Consider the following 19,752-nt stretch of genomic DNA (forward strand, 5'->3'; position numbering starts at 1 on the left):
GCAATTGGCGAAAATATGTTGCGTGGTGCGAGGCCAGTAAGGCCAGACGGAGGAAATTCAACTGGGTCGATTCCTACATTTCCTGCAAACAGGAGTGTCTATGGGCCTGAAATTGGGGTCCATTAAGGTTCAAATTTCGGCCCTGTCAATTTTCTTCCAAAAAGAACTAGCTTCAGTCCCTGAAGTTCAGACGTTTGTAAAAGGGGTACTGCATATACAGCCTCCTTTTGTGCCTCCAGTGGCACTTTGGGATCTCAATGTAGTTTTGGGTTCCAAAAGTCACATTGGTTTGAACCACTTAAATCTGTGGAGTTAAAATATCTCACATGGAAAGTGGTCATGCTGTTGGCCCTGGCCTGGGCCAGGCGCGTGTCAGAATTGGCGGCTTTATTCTGAAAAAGCCCTTATCTGATTTTCCATTCGGACAGGGTGGAATTGAGGACTCGTCCTCAGTTTCTCCCTAAGGTGGTTTCAGCGTTTCACCTGAACCAACCTATTTGTGGTGCCTGCGGCTACTAGGGACTTGGAGGACTCCAAGTTGCTAGACGTTGTCAGGGCCCTGAAAATATATGTTTCCAGGACGGCTGGAGTCAGGAAATCTGACTCGCTGTTTATCCTGTATGCACCCAACAAGCTGGGTGCTCCTGCTTCTAAGCAGACTATTGCTCGTTGGATTTGTAGTACAATTCAGCTTGCACATTCTGTGGCAGGCCTGCCACAGCCAAAAATCTGTAAATGCCCACTCCACAAGGAAGGTGGGCTCATCTTGGGCGGCTGCCCGAGGGATCTCGGCTTTACAACTTTGCCGAGCAGCTACTTGGTCAGGAGCAAATACGTTTGTAAAATTCTACAAAATTGATATCCTGGCTGAGGAGGACCTGGAGTTCTCTCTTTTGGTGCTGCAGAGTCATCCGCACTCTCCCGCCCGTTTGGGAGCTTTGGTATAATCCCCATGGTCCTTATGGAGTCCCCAGCATCCACTTAGGACGTTAGAGAAAATAAGAATTTACTTACCGATAATTCTATTTCTCATAGTCCGTAGTGGATGCTGGGCGCCCATCCCAAGTGCGGATTGTCTGCAATACTTGTACATAGTTATTGTTACAAAAATCGGGTTATTATTGTTGTGAGCCATCTTTCAGAGGCTCCTCTGTTATCATGCTGTTAACTGGGTTCAGATCACAGGTTATACGGTGTGATTGGTGTGGCTGGTATGAGTCTTACCCGGGATTCAAAATCCTTCCTTATTGTGTACGCTCGTCCGGGCACAGTATCCTAACTGAGGCTTGGAGGAGGGTCATAGGGGGAGGAGCCAGTGCACACCAGATAGTCCTAAAGCTTTCTTTAGATGTGCCCAGTCTCCTGCGGAGCCGCTATTCCCCATGGTCCTTACGGAGTCCCCAGCATCCACTACGGACTATGAGAAATAGAATTATCGGTAAGTAAATTCTTATTTTCCGATGTCGATGCCAGTCGGTTTTTTTTGGACCATTCTCGGCCGTCATTGTCATTTGCGTACGTCTTTTGGTTGTTTTTACCGGTATTTTTTCTAATTTAAACGCGGCAGGGTTTTTTTAAGACCCCGGCCGCATTTTAACTTTTAGTTTCGTTTTTCATCCCCGTTCGTGATTGGTTGTGTTTCAGATGTAGGAGTGTCTGTGCGCAACCATATAAATACGCCCCAAACCGTCCGCACCTCGTGGGTTTAGTTAGTGGTGAGGAGGAGGGAGGTTGTGCTGTGGAGGTAGGTGAATTTCTGGTTTGGTGAGGAGTGTTGGTAGCGATTTCTGAGTGTGGTATTGTGTTTGAAAGTCGTCTTGTCATTCTTGTAGTCTTGTTTTTTGTGGTTTTGTCTAATTTTTTGTCCAAGTTATTTTTCTTAATAGTCCCTTGTCAGTGTTTGTGTGTGTGTGTGTGTGTGTGTGTGTGTGTGTGTGTGTGTGTGTGTGTGTGTTGTGTAGTGGCAGTGGAGGAGTGTGTTGTTTGTCTATTTTTTTTTCAGTGTTAAGTGTTTAGACACACAATTATGTGTGACTCAGAGGTGGGTGAGGTGGAGGGTGTGAGTGAGGGGGAGGAGGTCGGTCAGGTGGAGGAGGTGGGTGAGGTTGCTGCAGCAGCCTCAAGTGACAGTCATAGTGACAGTCAGACAGCTCCGCAGCCACGCACCACTACTAAGACTGGGCGGAATGTAAAGTTTAGTTTTGCTGAAAACGTGGCATTGGTGCATGAGCTGATGAAGTATCAGCAGCAGCTATTTGGGCCTGAGTCCGCCAAGGTGCCAACACGGAGGAAGACGGTGTTGTGGGCGAAAGTTGTTGCTGCTGTCAATAGTGAGGGGGTGGTCAAGCGGACGGAGGACACGTGCCGCAAACGGTACTATGACATAAAGCGACGTGTCAAGTCCAAAATGGCCAAGGAGGCGAAGTCGGCTCGAAAAACCGGTGGTGGCCAGCCCTATATTGCAAAATATCTGGAGTATGAGGAGCCCATGCGGAGTGTAATACCTCTTGAAGTAGTCTCTGCAACCCATGTCCGGGATTCAGATAGGCCCAGGAAGAATGGTGAGCATGTGTATTTGCATTAAAATTCTATGACCTTATTTATTTTTTATTTTTTATTTTTAAATGTGTGTCATGTCACGTTGCATATTACTCCCATCTTCAAGTGTGTGTCAGCAAATACATTGTTTTGGGTAATGTTTTATACAAAAGCCAATGTAACATCTTACTTTATTGTATGTCATGTGTTTTTTTCCAGTATATTTTGCATGTGTAGTTTGGACTTGGTGTGTCATTGAATTGTCCTGCAATAATGTTTTCCTTTTGGACATTTTTTTGTTTTTTAATTTGGACTATGTTTTATATTTATGTTATCCATGTGCAGTGTTTCAAAAACAGTGGTTGTCATGTTAGAGGCTGGATTAGTGCAGGGGCGGATCCAGGAAAAAATGACAGGGAGGGCACCTTGTGCATGCCGAAGGCGTGCGGCCCCATGAAGGTGTGCGTGGCCTCACAAGAGCGCTCCTTTTTTATTTGATTACAGAGTATCTATATATATATATATATATATATATATATATATATTTACATACATATATATATATATATATATATATATACATATATAGCAGGGGTTCCACAAAAGTGGAGGGGGCACTCACTAGTAAATAACATATACAATTAAATAGCATAAAACATTCATGATTTTAATAGTCAGTTGCACCAATTCGCCTTTGATCGACGTTTCGACCCCTTGACCGGGTCTTTCTCAAGATAGGCAGGATCGGTAAACATTCACATCATTTTTCATTTTTCAAGGTATATACATAGTGTCCTCAATAGAGATCTAGAAAAAAGAGAGAACATAGGACCACTCTTAATGCCTCCCAGGCCCCACTGTTGCGCTTAGATCATATACTAACTAACACACGGCAACTTACACCGTGTGTGTATCAAATAAGATTAAACAAAATAAATAAAATAAATTAATGAAACAAAATAAATTAAAAAATAATAATAAATAAATAAAGTAAACCAAACGCCCAGTGGATAATATCCTACTACAGTGACCACCACAGTGACTCCATATACCAAAACAAGCGAAGGCTTACGTTGAGGCCTCACTTAAGGGAAAAAGATCCCGATAATATCTATCCACTCAGCTGGTATGTTGCTCAAATCCTAAAAAACCAATGTGTACAAAATATCAGCAAATATTTAATTAGCAAAACCGAGGCGGGGTGGCCACCCGAAGAAGGGCGCGAAGGCGACGACGATAGATTCTGTTTTTAATTTGTCAGACTATCGATTAAGTGATTCCGAAATAGCACTTTTATCGAAAGGTCTGACATTTGTTCCGACAACTAAGCACAACAAATTTCAAAACACTGTTGAACTTTACAGATTTAGCCGTAACCTTAGGTTAAAGGAATTCTTTGGCGTCAAAACATCTGACACCAATACATCCAAATTTAAACAAAAGTCACAATTTGATCCCATGTCCGCTAATGCTAGTATTAAGACATTTACACGCATTGTTCAGAAGGACATTAATGAGTGTCAGGTACCCAAAATGTATGATAATTTATCCTCTGACGAGCGTACTGCATTGAAGAATCTACGTGATAATCCCTTTATAGTTATCCGCCCTGCGGATAAGGGAGGAGCAGTGGTGGTCCAAAATTGGACCGACTATGACAAGGAAATTCTGTCACAGCTATCGGACTCTAACACATATCTCAAATTAGACTACAACCCGGTAAAAGAGATTAAAACTCAGGTTGATGGATCTCTGACACGGGGATTTGAAAGTGGTTGGTTGGATCAGGAGTTATATGCCTATCTTACGGTTGATTATCCGAAATGTCCCATTATTTACACCTTACCAAAGGTGCATAAAACCCTTGATAAACCGCCTGGGAGGCCGATTATAGCGGCATAAGGGTCGGTGCTTCAGCCTCTAGCCATATATATTGATAGTATACTACAGCCCTTAGTATTGGATAACAGTAGTCACATTCGTGACTCCAATGACTTTCTTGAACTTATTCGGAATATCACCCTGTTAGACGAACCAATAATATTGGCAACCATGGACGTATGTTCGTTATATACAATCATTCCGCACGATCAGGGTCTGGAAGCGGTGGCAACAGCCCTACGGAAGTCGGTCAATCTTAAACAACCCATCGAGTACATTTTGGAGCTGGTTAAGTTGGTTCTAACTCTAAATCATTTTTCCTATAAGGATCAATTTTTTATGCAGCAATCAGGCACGGCCATGGGCTCAAATCTAGCCCCGTCATATGCTAATTTGTATATGGCACAATATGAGGAAACCAATATTTATCCGAAGTATGGTAAATTCATACGCCTGTATAAACGATATATTGACGATGTATTTATACTATGGACAGGTACTGAGCAGACTTTTGTCAATATGGTCGAAGATTTGAACCAACTAGCATCACCAGTTAGGTTCACGTACACTGTATCGACCAATGAGATTTGTTTTCTTGATATTAGGGTAATTGTTAGAGAGGGGAGATTTATAACTACCCTTTTTAGGAAGGCCACTGACCGTAATACCACATTTTTTGCCAACAGCCATCACCCTCCATCGTTAAAAGACAACTTACCGGTATCCCAATACCTCAGGGTGATGCGTATAAACTCGGAGACAGAAGCAATGAACACACAAATTACTGAGATGATGGCCAGATTCATTGAACGTGGCTATAAACGAAGGATCCTTGATGGATGCCTGAGGAAAGCCACTAGGATTTTTAAGGGAGAAGCTAGGGCTAGAAGAGATAACACCGGCAGGATGACATTCTCTACTACCTTTAATGGGATGTCTGGTTGTATTCGGAAATAAATCAATAAGCATTGGCCCATTGTGACCTCGGACACTACACTACCATTTACCCGTATGCCGACACCGATGATGGCATTTGGTAGGGGACCAAATTTAAGACAGCTTTTGATGCGCCCTACGGTGTTCCCAGATGAGAATCCTGATAAGTTCTGTGTTATGAAACAAAAACCTGGATGTTTCTCCTGTGGGGGTTGTGTGACTTGCAGGTCTATGGTGACGGGTCCTACTGTGATGCATCCCCAGACAGGGAAGAAAATACGTATCACATATCACTTACATTGTCGTTTAGACTATGTTATTTACATACTTATCTGTCCATGTGGTTTATATTATGTGGGGCTCACCACCAGGCCCTTTAGAGATCGAATGGCCAATCACCGTACTTCAATTCGCGCAGCATTTGAAACCGGAAGTACTGATAAACCAGTGGCCCGACACTTTTTTGAAAACAAACATCAGGTGTCTAGCATGAGATGCAAACTGATAGATTGGGTTCCACCTATACAGGGTGGTGGTGACAGAACTCTCGCGCTCAAGCAGCGCAAGAGTTACTGGATCTACACCTTGGATACGGTTTTTCCCAAGGGAATGAACGAATACAACCCACTAAATCTTTTTATCAAACGGTAAAAGGCCTCATATGTTGGGGTCACTCCTTGCTGATATGTCCCCCTAACTAAGGTTTATAATTTAGACCCTTGTGATGTTTTGTTGCTTGGGTTTGTTGAATCTACTCTTTGGCTTTTTATATTTTTTGGTTGATGGCGCCCCTGTTATCAGGGGTCCTTCGGTCAATTTTTGGTCTGACCAGGTGACCTTCAGTCTCCTGGGCTGGACCCTAAGGTTCTTGCCCCTGTTCTTATCTCCAACAGTTGATTTTTTGAGGAGTGCGAAGTTATTGTATTTATACATAATTGTGCCACTTTTTGAAATCATGTATTAGTTGTATAAGTATGTACATTATTCTAGTGTTACATCTCCCTGAGTATATATTGGTTTTACAATACTTGACGGTTATCTTTGGGGTTGTCTTGCCCCATAGGGATATCCTATATATTTTGATAATATGTTCATCTGATATTACTAGGGGGGATGGGATTGTTATGTTTACATGTAATAATTATTGTCTCTTTGTATTTTTATAAAATGTTATCTGTGAAATGTATGGTTAGACACTCATATGTCTAAACCTTATTGGGACAATACCAATTATGTATGTAACAAGTACTTTGGTGTTGGAGATGTGAGCGGTTGGGCTGGACCATTGTGGATGTTGTACCGCTTTAAGCCCTCAGGTTCCAGTGTTGCATGATGCTTTATGAGTGATACATACATGTATGTTTATATGTGTTATGTGTCCTTTATATATTTACACATTTATATATTTATTTTGATTTGTATTTATATTTATTTTTATTTGTATTTCTGTTTCATTTTACTTTACTTATTTTTATTTATATTATACTTAATTTGTATTCTTATTTCTTTCTATTTACATTTATTATTATTATTTCTTGGTTATTTTACTTTATTAGTTTTTATCTATTTTTCTTTAGCCTATATATATTCTCTATTCCATATTTCCTATTCCCTATTTGTGATAGTGAGCCCAGTGAACATATTACACAGGATCCTGTTAGCTTATTGCACCACCACTTGGCGATGAGTGTATTTCTAGTCAGCTGTAGCGATGCGTCTCACCATTATCCGGTGGAACGCACACTTCCGGTGCATGACATGCATGACGTCTCGCGGATATAGTTTGGTGATGTGTTTCCGGTCCGTGAGACGCATGGTGCGTCCCGGACTATGGTGTGTAGCGGCGGCGGCGGTGTCGAATGCCGGGCACTCGCCTGCAGTTACGCGCAGGTGGGTAATGTTACCTAAAGATGTGGGGTGCCAACTCTGGTTTGACTTTGCGGGAATTTGATGACAGTGTGCAGCGGATGTGACGTTGTTGTTCATTTCCGGCCGCCTGGGTTTAAATCTTCCGTCGTTCAGACTACATGTGTAGAACCAGGTGCCCTCTGACTGTGTGAACATCGTAGTGTAAGTACCCACCGCTTAGGGGTTATCGACCCTGTCTGTACTGTTATTTTATTAGTGATTGATATTGGTACTGCATACTATTTATTTCAGTGATCATGTTTTGATATGTTGTGGAATCGAATAGTGGCACACCTGGACTCACTTAGACTGGAATGACTGCTGGCATATTAATTTGTGAGTAGTTGGTGTTTATCACTCTCACATGTTAAATTAGTATATCTGTAGTCTCCACTCTCACTTTTTTCCCCCTTTTGTGTTTATAGGATGACACTTGTGAATTATATTATATTGGAAGCCTACTCACATTTACCTGTGACGGTACAATTGCTGAGTACGTAGGTATTTATATATACATGTTTGTCGAGCTAAACTACATTGGTTTTGCTAATTAAATATTTGCTGATATTTTGTACACATTGGTTTTTTAGGATTTGAGCAACATACCAGCTGAGTGGATAGATATTATCGGGATCTTTTTCCCTTAAGTGAGGCCTCAACGTAAGCCTTCGCTTGTTTTGGTATATGGAGTCACTGTGGTGGTCACTGTAGTAGGATATTATCCACTGGGCGTTTGGTTTACTTTATTTATTTATTATTATTTTTTAATTTATTTTGTTTAATTAATTTATTTTATTTATTTTGTTTAATCTTATTTGATACACACACGGTGTAAGTTGCCGTGTGTTAGTTAGTATATGATCTAAGCGCAACAGTGGGGCCTGGGAGGCATTAAGAGTGGTCCTATGTTCTCTCTTTTTTCTAGATCTCTATTGAGGACACTATGTATATACCGTATATACTCGAGTATAAGTCGACCCGAATATAAGCCGAGATACCTAATTTTACCACAAAAAAATGGGAAAAATGACTGACTCGAGTATAAGCCTAGGGTGGGAAATGTACGGTGCCAGGGGTGTTCATGCTCAGGGTGTCATGCTCGTTGCCAGGGGTTTCATGCGGTAGGTGTTATGCTTGTTGCCAGGGGGTAATGCTTGTTGCTAGGGTTGTGCCCCCAGTGCCACATATACCCCCAGTAACAGATATCCCCCCACAGTGCCAGATAAAAACATGCTGCCGTTGCTTTGCCCCCAGTAGTTATGCCCCTTCTTTGCCCCCAGTAGTTGTGCCCCCTTTCATTGCCCCCAGTAGTTGTGCCCCCTTTCATTGCCCCCAGTAGTTGTGCCTCCTTCTTTCTTTGCCCCCTGTTGCAGTGCCCCCTTCTTTCTTTGCCCCCTGTTGCAGTGCCCCCTTCTTTCTTTGCCCCCTGTTGCAGTGCCCCCTTCTTTCTTTGCCCCCTGTTGCAGTGCCCCCGTCGCCGCTTACAAACACACAAACACACACAAAAACAATACTTACCACTGCCCCGCTCCTGCTTCCCGACCGCTTCTTCTGCTGCTGCGCTGCTCCGCTCCGTCCGTCCGCTCGCTCCATCCGGCCGCACGCTCCGTCCGGCCGCCGCTCTGTGCGGCCGCCCGCTCCCCGGCACCTGATCATCTCTATGGGAGAGACGTCATGACGTCTCTCCCATAGCAACGCGCACAGACACTAGAGGTCAATAATGACCTCTAGTGTCCGTCCTGGAGCCGGCTGCAGCGGACGCCCACACAGCCCACGGCGTCTGCTGCAGCCATTGACTCGAGTATAAGCCGAGGGGGGCTTTTTCAGCACAGAAAAATGTGCTGAAAAAGTCGGCTTATACTCGAGTATATACGGTACCTTGAAAAATGAAAAATGATGTGAATGTTTACCGATCCTGCCTATCTTGAGAAAGACCCGGTCAAGGGGTCGAAACGTCGATCAAAGGCGAATTGGTGCAACTGACTATTAAAATCATGAATGTTTTATGCTATTTAATTGTATATGTTATTTACTAGTGAGTGCCCCCTCCACTTTTGTGGAACCCCTGCTATGTATTTGTGGCTGACTGAGTCAGTTCCACTGGGTGCACCCTGAACATGTTTCTATGTATTTTTTGATGTGAGTGCGGATCTCCAATGATATATATACATATATATATATATATATATATATATATATATACATATATATATATACATATATATATATATATATATATATATGAACATATGACCAAGAATAAAATATATTAAAATATTAAAATTTAGCCAGCCTTACATTTGTGGTTATGCTGCTGGCGGGCAGTACTGTTCAATTGGAGACCAAGAGCTGGCTTCTCTCGGCCTCTCCTCCAAGGACGCAAACATAGCTACAGCCTCCGGGGCTCCACGCATCTCTCCTCCTTCTTTAGTGCAGCCTGCGGCGCGCCAATGACTGAGCCGCAGGCTTGCTGAGCCGGACAGCAATTGGACAGCTGAGCCGCCGCTAAGCTGCCCTGACTACCGCTCTTAGAGCACTCTTAGTCAGGGCAGTTGAGCGACGACTCAGCTGTCCAATTGCTGTCCGGCTCAGCAAGCCTGTGGCTCAGTCATTGGCGTGTCGCAGGCTGCACTGAAAAAGGAGGAGGACGTCAGGGACAGGGCAGCGGTGCTGGGGAGCCGGGACACGTAAGTGCAGCGCCGCAGATCGGATTGAAGAGAGATCCGATCTGCGGCGGGGGGCCCTTTTAGATTGGGCGGCCCGGGGTACTTACCCCCAGCGCCCCCCCCCCCCCCTTAATGCCGCCGCCGCTGCCAGACCCTTCATCGCGGCGGGCGCCGTCTGCGCCGCCGCTTCTTTTTAAAAGGGACTGCTCTGTTGTTGTTTTTAAAGTGCCAGACATGACAGGGGGGGCACGGGCCCGCGTGCCCCTCCCCCCCCCCCTGGATCCGCCACTGGAGTAGTGGAAAGTGGTCTGGAAACCACTTACATGTGTAATGTCATTATTACAGAATGTAATATTTTTTATTTAAAAAAACACTATTTGTTTGTTCAGTTTGAGTTTGTATTTGTACCGTGACACAACACTGCAGTGTAATTTTTTTTTTTTTTTTTTGGCTCATATAGTGGTAATGTGTGTTTGGAGTGCCACATCACAGAGCAATTTATATATTGCATCTGTAATATTTTTCCTTTCATTACAAAATGAAGATGTGTGTGTTTGTGGTTGTTAATGTATGTATTTTTGCTTGTGGCCTATGTCAGTGTCCTGTACATGTTTTCCTGTGTTGAACTTTCCATAGTGCATATGGCTATTGGACAATGTTTATTGTTTTATGTAGTGGTTTTTTTGATTCCGGTCCTTATGTTTTTCATAAAAAATAAAGCAAGCATTTCTTAAAGAATACATGTTTATAAGCATAATGGGTGGATGTATCAACAATAGCATGAACACATGAGTGTTTTTTGTTTTTTTACAGTGTTTGAAAAAAGCAGTACTACTCGTCCTCCAGTAACTCCCAGCACATCTGATGATGATGACGCTGCGGAAGCAGGTAAAGTGTCCATTGTAGTATAGGGTATGTTTGTAAAGGAATGGCCATAACAAAATTTCACTTTCATTAATAGGTCCATCAAAAGAAGTCTGGAGCAGCAGAAGTGGGACTTCTGTAAGACATCACCACAAAAAACCTGTGGCAGCAAAGAAAGCAAGGTCTGATGTCCAGGGCCAACCACAGCAGGCTACCCCGCCACGAAGATTATCGACAGTATGTTCGGTCCCCCCACTCCAAATTTTGGACACACCTCCAAGACGTCATCCACACTCCCCTCATCTTGATTGTGAGTATCAAACTGAAATAAATTTAAACAATTTTAGATCGTAATCAAACTTTTTCTTAACCGCATTAAGTTAAAACACATCAAAAACTTATATACTTACCGAAGTAAGTAAAACATGAAATGGAATCCAAGCAAAATGGCCTTGTCCACATCCAGTAAAGATATGTATGTCCACTTGAGCCATACAGTAGCACATTGTGTGTAAGATGCTGCAACAGAAACTCATGTTTAATGTTTGCAAATAGTAAGGTTGTCTATCAAATTTTCACATGTGTGTTTGAGCTCACATTGCCAAATACATATAAAAACATTACTATGTTTGTTTTAGAAAAGCTATAAGGTAACACATTATGGATTACAATGTGTTTTTATGGTGGAATATGTCGGATCTACAATAAAACTAAAGTGTTTGCTTTCACAATTAAGTAACCAGACACATTTGCCACAAACAGCCATATGTATGTATTTAAGTTATGAGTGATGATGTTGCTAGGCAGTATATCTGAAAGCAACAGTGAATGACATGTGTTCCATGTGTAGTGATTTGTTTTCATTTATCAAACATATGGATAGCTAACGGCGAATTTTTCCACATTTCAGCTTCTAGTCCTGGTAACAGCATCCCTCCGCAACAACAGCAACACAGTGACATGGAGGAGACAATCATCTTAGAAATGCAGCCATTATGCCAAGGAATCAGCCCCCCAGCCCCTGTGAGTACACCACCACAGCAAAGCACACCACCACCACAACACAGCCCAACAACACCAGTAACACAAGGCCCTGATCAGGTGTTTTGGACTATTTGGGCTAGACAGCAGGCCACTAATGAAGATTGCCTGCGTAGGCAGACACAAATGTTTGCAAGCCTACCATGTCACCTCAGAAGAATAACCAGAAATCTGAGTAGACAAAATGAACAAACAACCAGAATTGGCAATACCATGGAACTCATGCGTACAGACATTACACAGGTCATGGGCAACTTACAGCGCATAATGGAAGAACAGCACAGACTAATGGAAGAACAGCACAGACAACAGCAAAGTTATATGAACATTTTTCAAAACAATCAAAAGATTCATGAAAGTTTATTTCGAATTGTAGACAATCAAAATGCTGCTACACGTGAACTCAATGCCACCCTCACTAACCTGAATGAAACACTCAGATCCATGCACCAACAGCAAACAAGCAGCAGTTCTGGTACGACTACTCCAAATATCACGCCAGTCTCATCACCACGAAGACGCTCCACCAGAGCACGACAACATGACAGTGCTAAAGGCAAAGGGCAGGACAAGCAGGCACCCAAAAAAAATTAACACAAAACAAACAAATTTTACATTTCTGAGAAGTAATTCAAAATAGTTAGTAAGTGTATGTTTGGCAAAATATATATAACACTTAGCTCCTTGAAAATTTATACAACATCATTAATTATAAGTGGTACAAACAACAGCATAAAATTTGTACGCACATTTATTCTTTACCATCTTGTTGTTGGAGCTGCACATACATGTTAGCAGGAAGTAACCACACCACTTGATTTTTTTCTAATCATTACTCTTTCTAGATTCCAATCATTCTCATATCCTGCAGCCAATCCACATTACAATGTGATTGTTAACTATTTTACCTTTCTTCTCTATACAACATTACAAGAATAACACAATTGAGTTGCGTAAAAAGCTTTTAATATGTTGTCATTGAATTGAGATAATTCATTGCCAAAATGAATGTCATTATTGTTGGGCCATGTTTGTGTGTGTTAAAAATGAGTAATCATGTTATTACACATGATGCAGAAACCCAAAAATAATACATTTTTAACCAAATAAATAATAATGTGTATAATAATGTGTATATGTGGCAAACTGTGTATTTACTTACAAATCGCAAGTTTACTGCAGCAAACATTACGAAATAAATTATTTTGGATGAGAGTAAGTTTGTGTCCCTTAAATATGATGGAGCATCACACATAGGGACACATGTATTCCTCAAGGCTAACATATTATATGTTGAGGACTGTTTATTTAGAACACAGGTTCTCAAACTCTGCCCTCAGGACCCCACACAGTGCATGTTTTGCAGGTCTCCTCACAGAATCACAAGTAACATAATTAGCTCCACCTGTGAACCTTTTAAAATGTGTATGTGAGTAATTCATACACCTGTGCTTCTACTGGGTTACCTGCAAAACATGCACTGTGTGGGGTCCTGAGGGCCGAGTTTGAGAACCTGTGCATTAGGACGTTACACACAATCATGAAGTAAAATACTAAATAAATTACTATGTGGATTATGTGTGCTTGTAATAAATTATCAGTGCAAGTTTACAAACACTTATCCAGACTTAATGCATGCCACTCATAATCTGTTGCTTTGATTTTTAAAATAAACACAATACACATGCGACATTAGTTTTGCATAAAGCGAGGGTATGTTTGTATGTCTCAAGGAGACAGACACATTTTGAGTAATGGTTTTTACAATAAAAATGGGCCAACATCTATTTATGATTACCCAACAAATGAAATAAGCAAACCAAACTTACCTTAGAAATAGCGAGTGATGAGCTCTTGCCTAACCTGCCTCCCTACATCTGTACTCCAAGTATCACCAGATGTCTCTAATTCCTCTGCTTGCTGGCTGCTTTCTTCATCCTCCTCCTCTTCCTCCTCAACATGTGGCAGATGTTGTTGCAAACACATGTTATGAAGAAAGCAGCAGCAGAACACAATTTGAGTCACCTTCGAGGGACTATACAACAAAAGGCCACCAGACTTATCCAGACACCGAAACCCAGATTTCAGCACACCAAAACATCTTTCTATCACATTCCGCGTGGACTTATGTGCATGATTGTAATTGTGTTCAGCAGGGGTATCAGGTCGGGACAATGGAGTTAGAACGAAGCCAAGAGAAACAGCCATATCCTCCATCACCTAAAAGACAGATATAGTAACGTGATTCATGTTAAGATACAGCAACACATAAGTAACACACTGTGGGGCAGATGTATTAACCTGTAGAAGGCATAAGGAAGTGATAATACCTTGATATGTGCAAGGTAATAAAGGCAGCGGACAATCTGTTCCTAAATGTTCATTTACATATTGGAGCTAATTGGCTGGTGCCTTTATCACCTTGCACATATCACTGGTTTCTCACTTCCTTATGCCTTCTACAGGTTAATACATCTGCCCCTGTATTTGGACAAAGTATACGCAGGCCTACACATATCAAATGACATACCCAGCAGCCATCCATCTGGCATTTGTCCGTCCTCAAACTTATCAAAGAGGGATGACTGGCTGAGGATGAAGGAGTCATGGCAGCCCCCCGGGAACCAGCAACAACACTCATTATTTTGAAATTTGCATCACAAACCACCTGCACATTTGTGGAGTGTTCTTGATGGCGATTAGTATATATGTGCTGCCTGCCACTAGGTGGTCTCAGCTGAATGTGTGTGCAATCTATGGCTCCAAGCACATTGGGCATGCCAGCCAGCTCATAGAAATCTACCCTGACGGCATGCCACTGAGACTCCTGGGTAGGGAAGCAGATTGAGGCATCGATGTGGGGCTGCAAAACAGCCAACACCTGTGTGTATATTTGAAAGAACAATAAACATGAGATTTTAGGACAGAACTGTCCACCGAGAAATTAAAACAAACAAAAAGAAGAAGAGGTAGTTAGGTATACATCACCTGGTTAATATTCTCGAAAATGAGGGCTGTGAGATTCCTATGACATCCCCAGACACAGCCTGAAAGCTACCAGTGGCCATAAAGTGCAACACAGCCAGGAGTTTGTGCAGGCCTGAGACAGAGCGAGAGCGTGCTGTCTCAGGGTCTAGGCCCAGTTTGACAAGGTCATACAGACGAAAAATGTTGTTACGATTTAGACGGAACATCTGTATGACCATATCATCGGACAATGCGTTCAAGTTTAAACGCCCCCTAAAAAAACGAGGCCTGCACAGCCTCCGCGGAACCTGTACAACCTGCTGACCATGTTCAGTTTGTTGGCCCTGGTTACTGACATGCTGATGTCTGAGTCTGAGGAATCCCACAGCACACAAAATGTCACTGGTCCACAGTCCTGCTGCCATTTCTGAATGTAGGTGGATTGAATTGGGCCTAACATCCTTTTATAGGCATCCGTATTCAGGTGTGATTGATTTTTGAGTTGAAACACATGTAAACACGCCTGAAAAAAGCAGGTCTATTTTTTTGCAGCTTTTTTTAACGATTCGCAAAAAAATACGACCGCATTTGAGCACTCAGAGACTAACACCCAAATACGAATGAATAGTGAATTCCCGTATTGTATGAAATAACAGCCGCGTTTGACCGATGGTCTATTCATTCGTATTTCTGAACTTTGCAAATCAAACCATTATGAATAGTCCAAACACTGCCGAGATTGGTGCTTAGAGAATTTCCGGATTGGGACTTAGAAAAAAAACACAAATCGGGCAAACTCGGATTTTTAGTAAATATAGGCCCATGTTTATACCGGTGGAGAAAGCGGTGGTGATCCACTCAATGGTACGGGATGTCCTGAAGCCAGCCCGGGTATCGGTTCATCAGTGCATCCGACTTTGGGGGAAGATGGTAGCCTCTTTCGGGGCTCGACAGTACGGAAGATTCCTTGCAAGGACTTTCCAACTGGATCTCCTGGTCAAATGATCGGGATCTCATCTTCATATGCACCAGCGTATATGCCTGTCGCCGAAGGCCAGAATTTCACTCCTCTGGTGGCTGCAAACTTCTCACCTTCTCGAGGGCTACAGGTTAGGGATTCGGAATTGGTGCTTTCTAACCATGGTTGCCAGTCTCAAAGGTTGGGGAACTGTCACCTAAGGGGAAAACTTCTAAGGAAAGTGGTCAAGTCTGAAATCCATCCTTCCGATAAACATTCTGGAGCTAAGGGTCGGGTACAGCAGCCTTCTGCAGGCGGCACATCTTTTTAAAGGTCAGGCCGTTCAGGTTCAGTCGAACAATGTAACGGCGGTGTCCTCCGCAGCAATCTTCATTCCGGGAGTGGACAACTGGGAAGCGGACTTCCTCAGCAGACACGATCTCCTTCCAGGTTACTGGAGCCTCCATCCGGAGGTTTTCATTGGGGTAATACGCCGATGGAGTATACCCACATGCAGTGGCGGTGGACGCCCTGGTAACTCACATGGGTGTTCTAGTCTGTGTATGTGTTCCCTACTCTTCCACTCATCCCAAGGATTCTCAAGCTCATAAGACATGAGTTCAGGCGTTCCTCATTGTTCCGGACTAGCCAAGAGGGGCTTGGTACGCGATCTTCCGGACTTCCTGCTGGAAGATCCGAGGCCTCTTCCTCTTCGCAAGGACCTTCTGCAACAGGTGCCGTCCACCCATCAAGACTTACAGCGGCTCGTTTGACGGCATGGAGGTTGAACGCTTGATATAAGCTCGGAAGGTCATTCCGAAAAAAGGTCATTCCTACTCTGCTCCAGGCTAGGAAGGGAGTAACGCCTCAGCATTACCATCGGATTTGGAAACAGTGTATCTCATGGTGTGAATCCAAGAAGTTTCCTATGGTGGAGTTTCAACTAGGATGGTTTCTCCTCTTTCTACAAGCAGGTGTTGATTTGGGCCTACACTAAGGGCCCCATAATAGTCCAAGTTTCGGCCTTGTTCACTTTCTTCCAGAAATAATTGGCTGCTCTCCCTGAGGTTCAGACTTGCTTGAAAGGGGTTCTGCACATCCAACCACTTTTTGTGGCTCCTACGGCACCGTGGGATCTTCATGTGGTGCTGCAGTTCCTGCAATCGATTTGGTTCAAGCCTGTCCAGGAGGTAGAGGTCAAGTTTCTTACTTGGAAGGCGGTCACACTGTTAGCATTGGCATTTGCTAGGCGTGTGTCGGGATTGGGGGCATTGTCCTACAAGAGCCCTGCTTGCTTTTCCATGAGGATAGAGCTGAGCTCAGAATGCATCAGCAATTTCTAACAAAGGTTGTGTCGGCTCTTCATATCGACCAACCTATTGTGGTGCCAGTGGCTACTGACTCCTCAATTCCCTCAAAGTCCTTGGCTGTTGTGGGGGCTTTGATGATTTCTGTGAAGAGAACTTCTCATCACAGACGGTCGGACGCTCTGTTTGTCCTTTATGATCCCAACAAGGTTGGGTGTCCTGCTCCTAAGCAGACGGTTTCTCGCTGGATCAGGTTTCTATCCAGCATACTTCTTCTACGACAGGATTGCCATGTCAAAATTCTGTTCAGGCCCACTCGGCCCGTAAAGTGGGTTCTTCCTGGACGGTTGTCTGGGGTGCCTCGGCTTTGCAGCTTTGCCGGGCAGCTACTTGGTCAGGGTCGAACACATTGGCTAAGTTCTCCAAGTTCGATACTTTGGCCTCTGAGGACCTCACGTTTGGTCAATCTGTTCTGCAGGAGCCTCAGCGCTCTCCCTCCCATACTGGGAGCATTGGTACATCCCCATGGTACTAAATGGAACCCCAGCATCCTCTAGGACGTAAGAGAAAATAGGATTTTAATTACCTACCGGTTAATCCTTTTCTCGTAGTTCGTAGAGGATGCTGGGCGCCCGCCCATCGCTTCGTTTTCCTGCATTGTTACTTGGTTACTTATTGGTTCAGCTGTTGCTGTCCCTTTTTCCTGCTGATTAGCATGGTTTCTTCTAGTCCCTGCTGGTTGGCATGGTTTCTTCATGTTGCCTGCTGCTTAGCATGGTATCTTCATGTTGCATGCTGGTTCACATGGTTTCTTCATGTTCCTGCTGGTTAGCATGATTTCTTTCATGTTGCATGCCGGTTGGCATGGGTTCTTCATGTTTCATACTGGTTTGCTTGATTTCTTCAAGTCGCACGCTGGTTAGCATGTTTTCTCCATGTTGCATGCTGGTCAGCATGGTTTTTCAATTCAGTGTGAGCTGGTGTGATTCTCACCACTATCTGTGTATTTCCTTTTCTCGAAGTATGTCGTCTCCTCGGGCACAGTTTCTAGACTGAGTCTGGTAGGAGGGGCATAGAGCGAGGAGCCAGCCCACACTATTAAACTCTTAAAGTACCAGTGGCTCCCAAAGGACCCGTATAAACCCCATGGTACTAAATGGAACCCCAGCATCCTCTACGGACTACGAGAAAAGGATTTTTATTTTTGTGGGGCAGTGTGGACGTTGTACAATGCTGTATAGAAAAGCATATATCTAGAACTCTGATACTAGATGAACAGTCTGTAACACTTAGCATTGTGTACTAGTACAATTTCTGTCTAACATGAATTGATTTAATTGCTACTCCCACTGCTTAGCCAGAGAAAGAACAGGACAATAGGGTACGGAGATGAAAACGTGTTGAAAGTTGAAAATAACATAAACTGTACGTCTCCAGCTGACCCTGTAGGAACATTGTGCATCAACTGAAAACATTTCAATCCCTGGTTCTCCGTCACCTAAAATTACATAATTCTCTATTGTCACGGAACAAATAAACAAATGTATCTCTTGCTTAAACAATAAAGATAAGACTGCAATTATCATGTAAAATAAAAGTTAAAAAAAAAATCCAGTTCTAAGATTTCCAAAATGTCATGTTAATGAGAAAAACAACTTCATTATCCTTCAGCACAGAATGTTTCCGGGCAGACCACCCTTGTTCAGGGCGATTTTATAGCTGCTTTCACACTTTTGTTTGTTGTGCGTTGCATCGGACAGAAGAAGACGTGAAGATGGGTCACTGCTTTTTTTCACTTTGTTTAATGTTCTCTTGTAGATGTCTTACAGATTTTCCTCTGTTCTCAGGACTCTGGAAAGTCACGGATCATCCCAGTGATTAGATCAGGCTACTGAAAGACGGTCTTCAGCTCTTATTGATTTACAAAACATGAGATTAATAAATAGAACGAAATTTGTGTTGACCTGAGGGCTGCATTTTGCTAGTTATGTTACATTGCTGCTCTGTTTAGTTCAATAGATTATTTGTATTTCTCTTTCTTACCGGAAAACCGACCGACGCTGTGAGTGAGGACTGAGGGCCTAATTCAGACCTGATTGTAGCAGATACTCAGACATGCGGAAGGGTCCGCCCAGCACAGGGCTAGTCCACTCCGCATGTCAGCCCCCCCCCCCCCCCCCCCCCCCCTCAGAAGTACGAAAGCATTGCACAGCGGCGATGCTTTTGTACTTCACGAGTAGCTCCCTGGCAGCACAGCTCCTGCGCACTAGCAGGGAGCTACCAGTCGCTGTGCTGGTCACAGTGGCTGCGTGTGATGTCATGCAGCTGCCTCGGCCCGCCCCCCGCACGGTCCGGGCACGCCTGCATTGCCCGGACCGTGCCCCCTAAACGATGCTCTGGTCTAGATGTATTGATTGCGACACATTTGCAGGCCTGTCCCGATGCATGCTTCCACTATAGAGACATCCTGCTGTGTCTCCTCAGTGTATATTAATGAGCTTCTTTATACACATGACAATGAGACTTAAGGGCCGTACTGATGGGGAGATTTCCCCAGAGATGTGTGCTGAGCGATCTAGCACAGACCGCTCAGCACACATCCCTCCCCCCGCTTAGCACAGCGCGATATGCATGCACCTGCATGCAGGCCAATCTAGCACCGGCGATAGTGACGCTCGGGACCGCA

General features: G+C 43.5%; 1 protein-coding gene across 1 annotated transcript; it reads left to right on the forward strand.

Moving 5' to 3' along the window:
• The first annotated feature begins 10,745 nt into the window (after positions 1-10,745).
• On the forward strand, positions 10,746-13,033 carry LOC134943835 (uncharacterized). Its single transcript, XM_063932440.1, has 3 exons — positions 10,746-10,817; positions 10,891-11,103; positions 11,704-13,033. The coding sequence occupies exon 3, from the start codon at positions 11,754-11,756 to the stop codon at positions 12,426-12,428; it is 675 nt and encodes a 224-aa protein (XP_063788510.1). The 5' UTR covers positions 10,746-10,817; positions 10,891-11,103; positions 11,704-11,753; the 3' UTR covers positions 12,429-13,033.
• Positions 13,034-19,752: the final 6,719 nt, after the last annotated feature.

Source organism: Pseudophryne corroboree, chromosome 7 (genome assembly GCF_028390025.1).
Source record: "Pseudophryne corroboree isolate aPseCor3 chromosome 7, aPseCor3.hap2, whole genome shotgun sequence".
Taxonomy (NCBI): Eukaryota; Metazoa; Chordata; class Amphibia; order Anura; family Myobatrachidae; genus Pseudophryne; species Pseudophryne corroboree.

Bases quoted from the DNA above. Each gene is read 5' to 3' on its own strand.
- LOC134943835 (XM_063932440.1), top strand. From the start codon at position 11,754: ATGGAGGAGACAATCATCTTAGAAATGCAGCCATTATGCCAAGGAATC.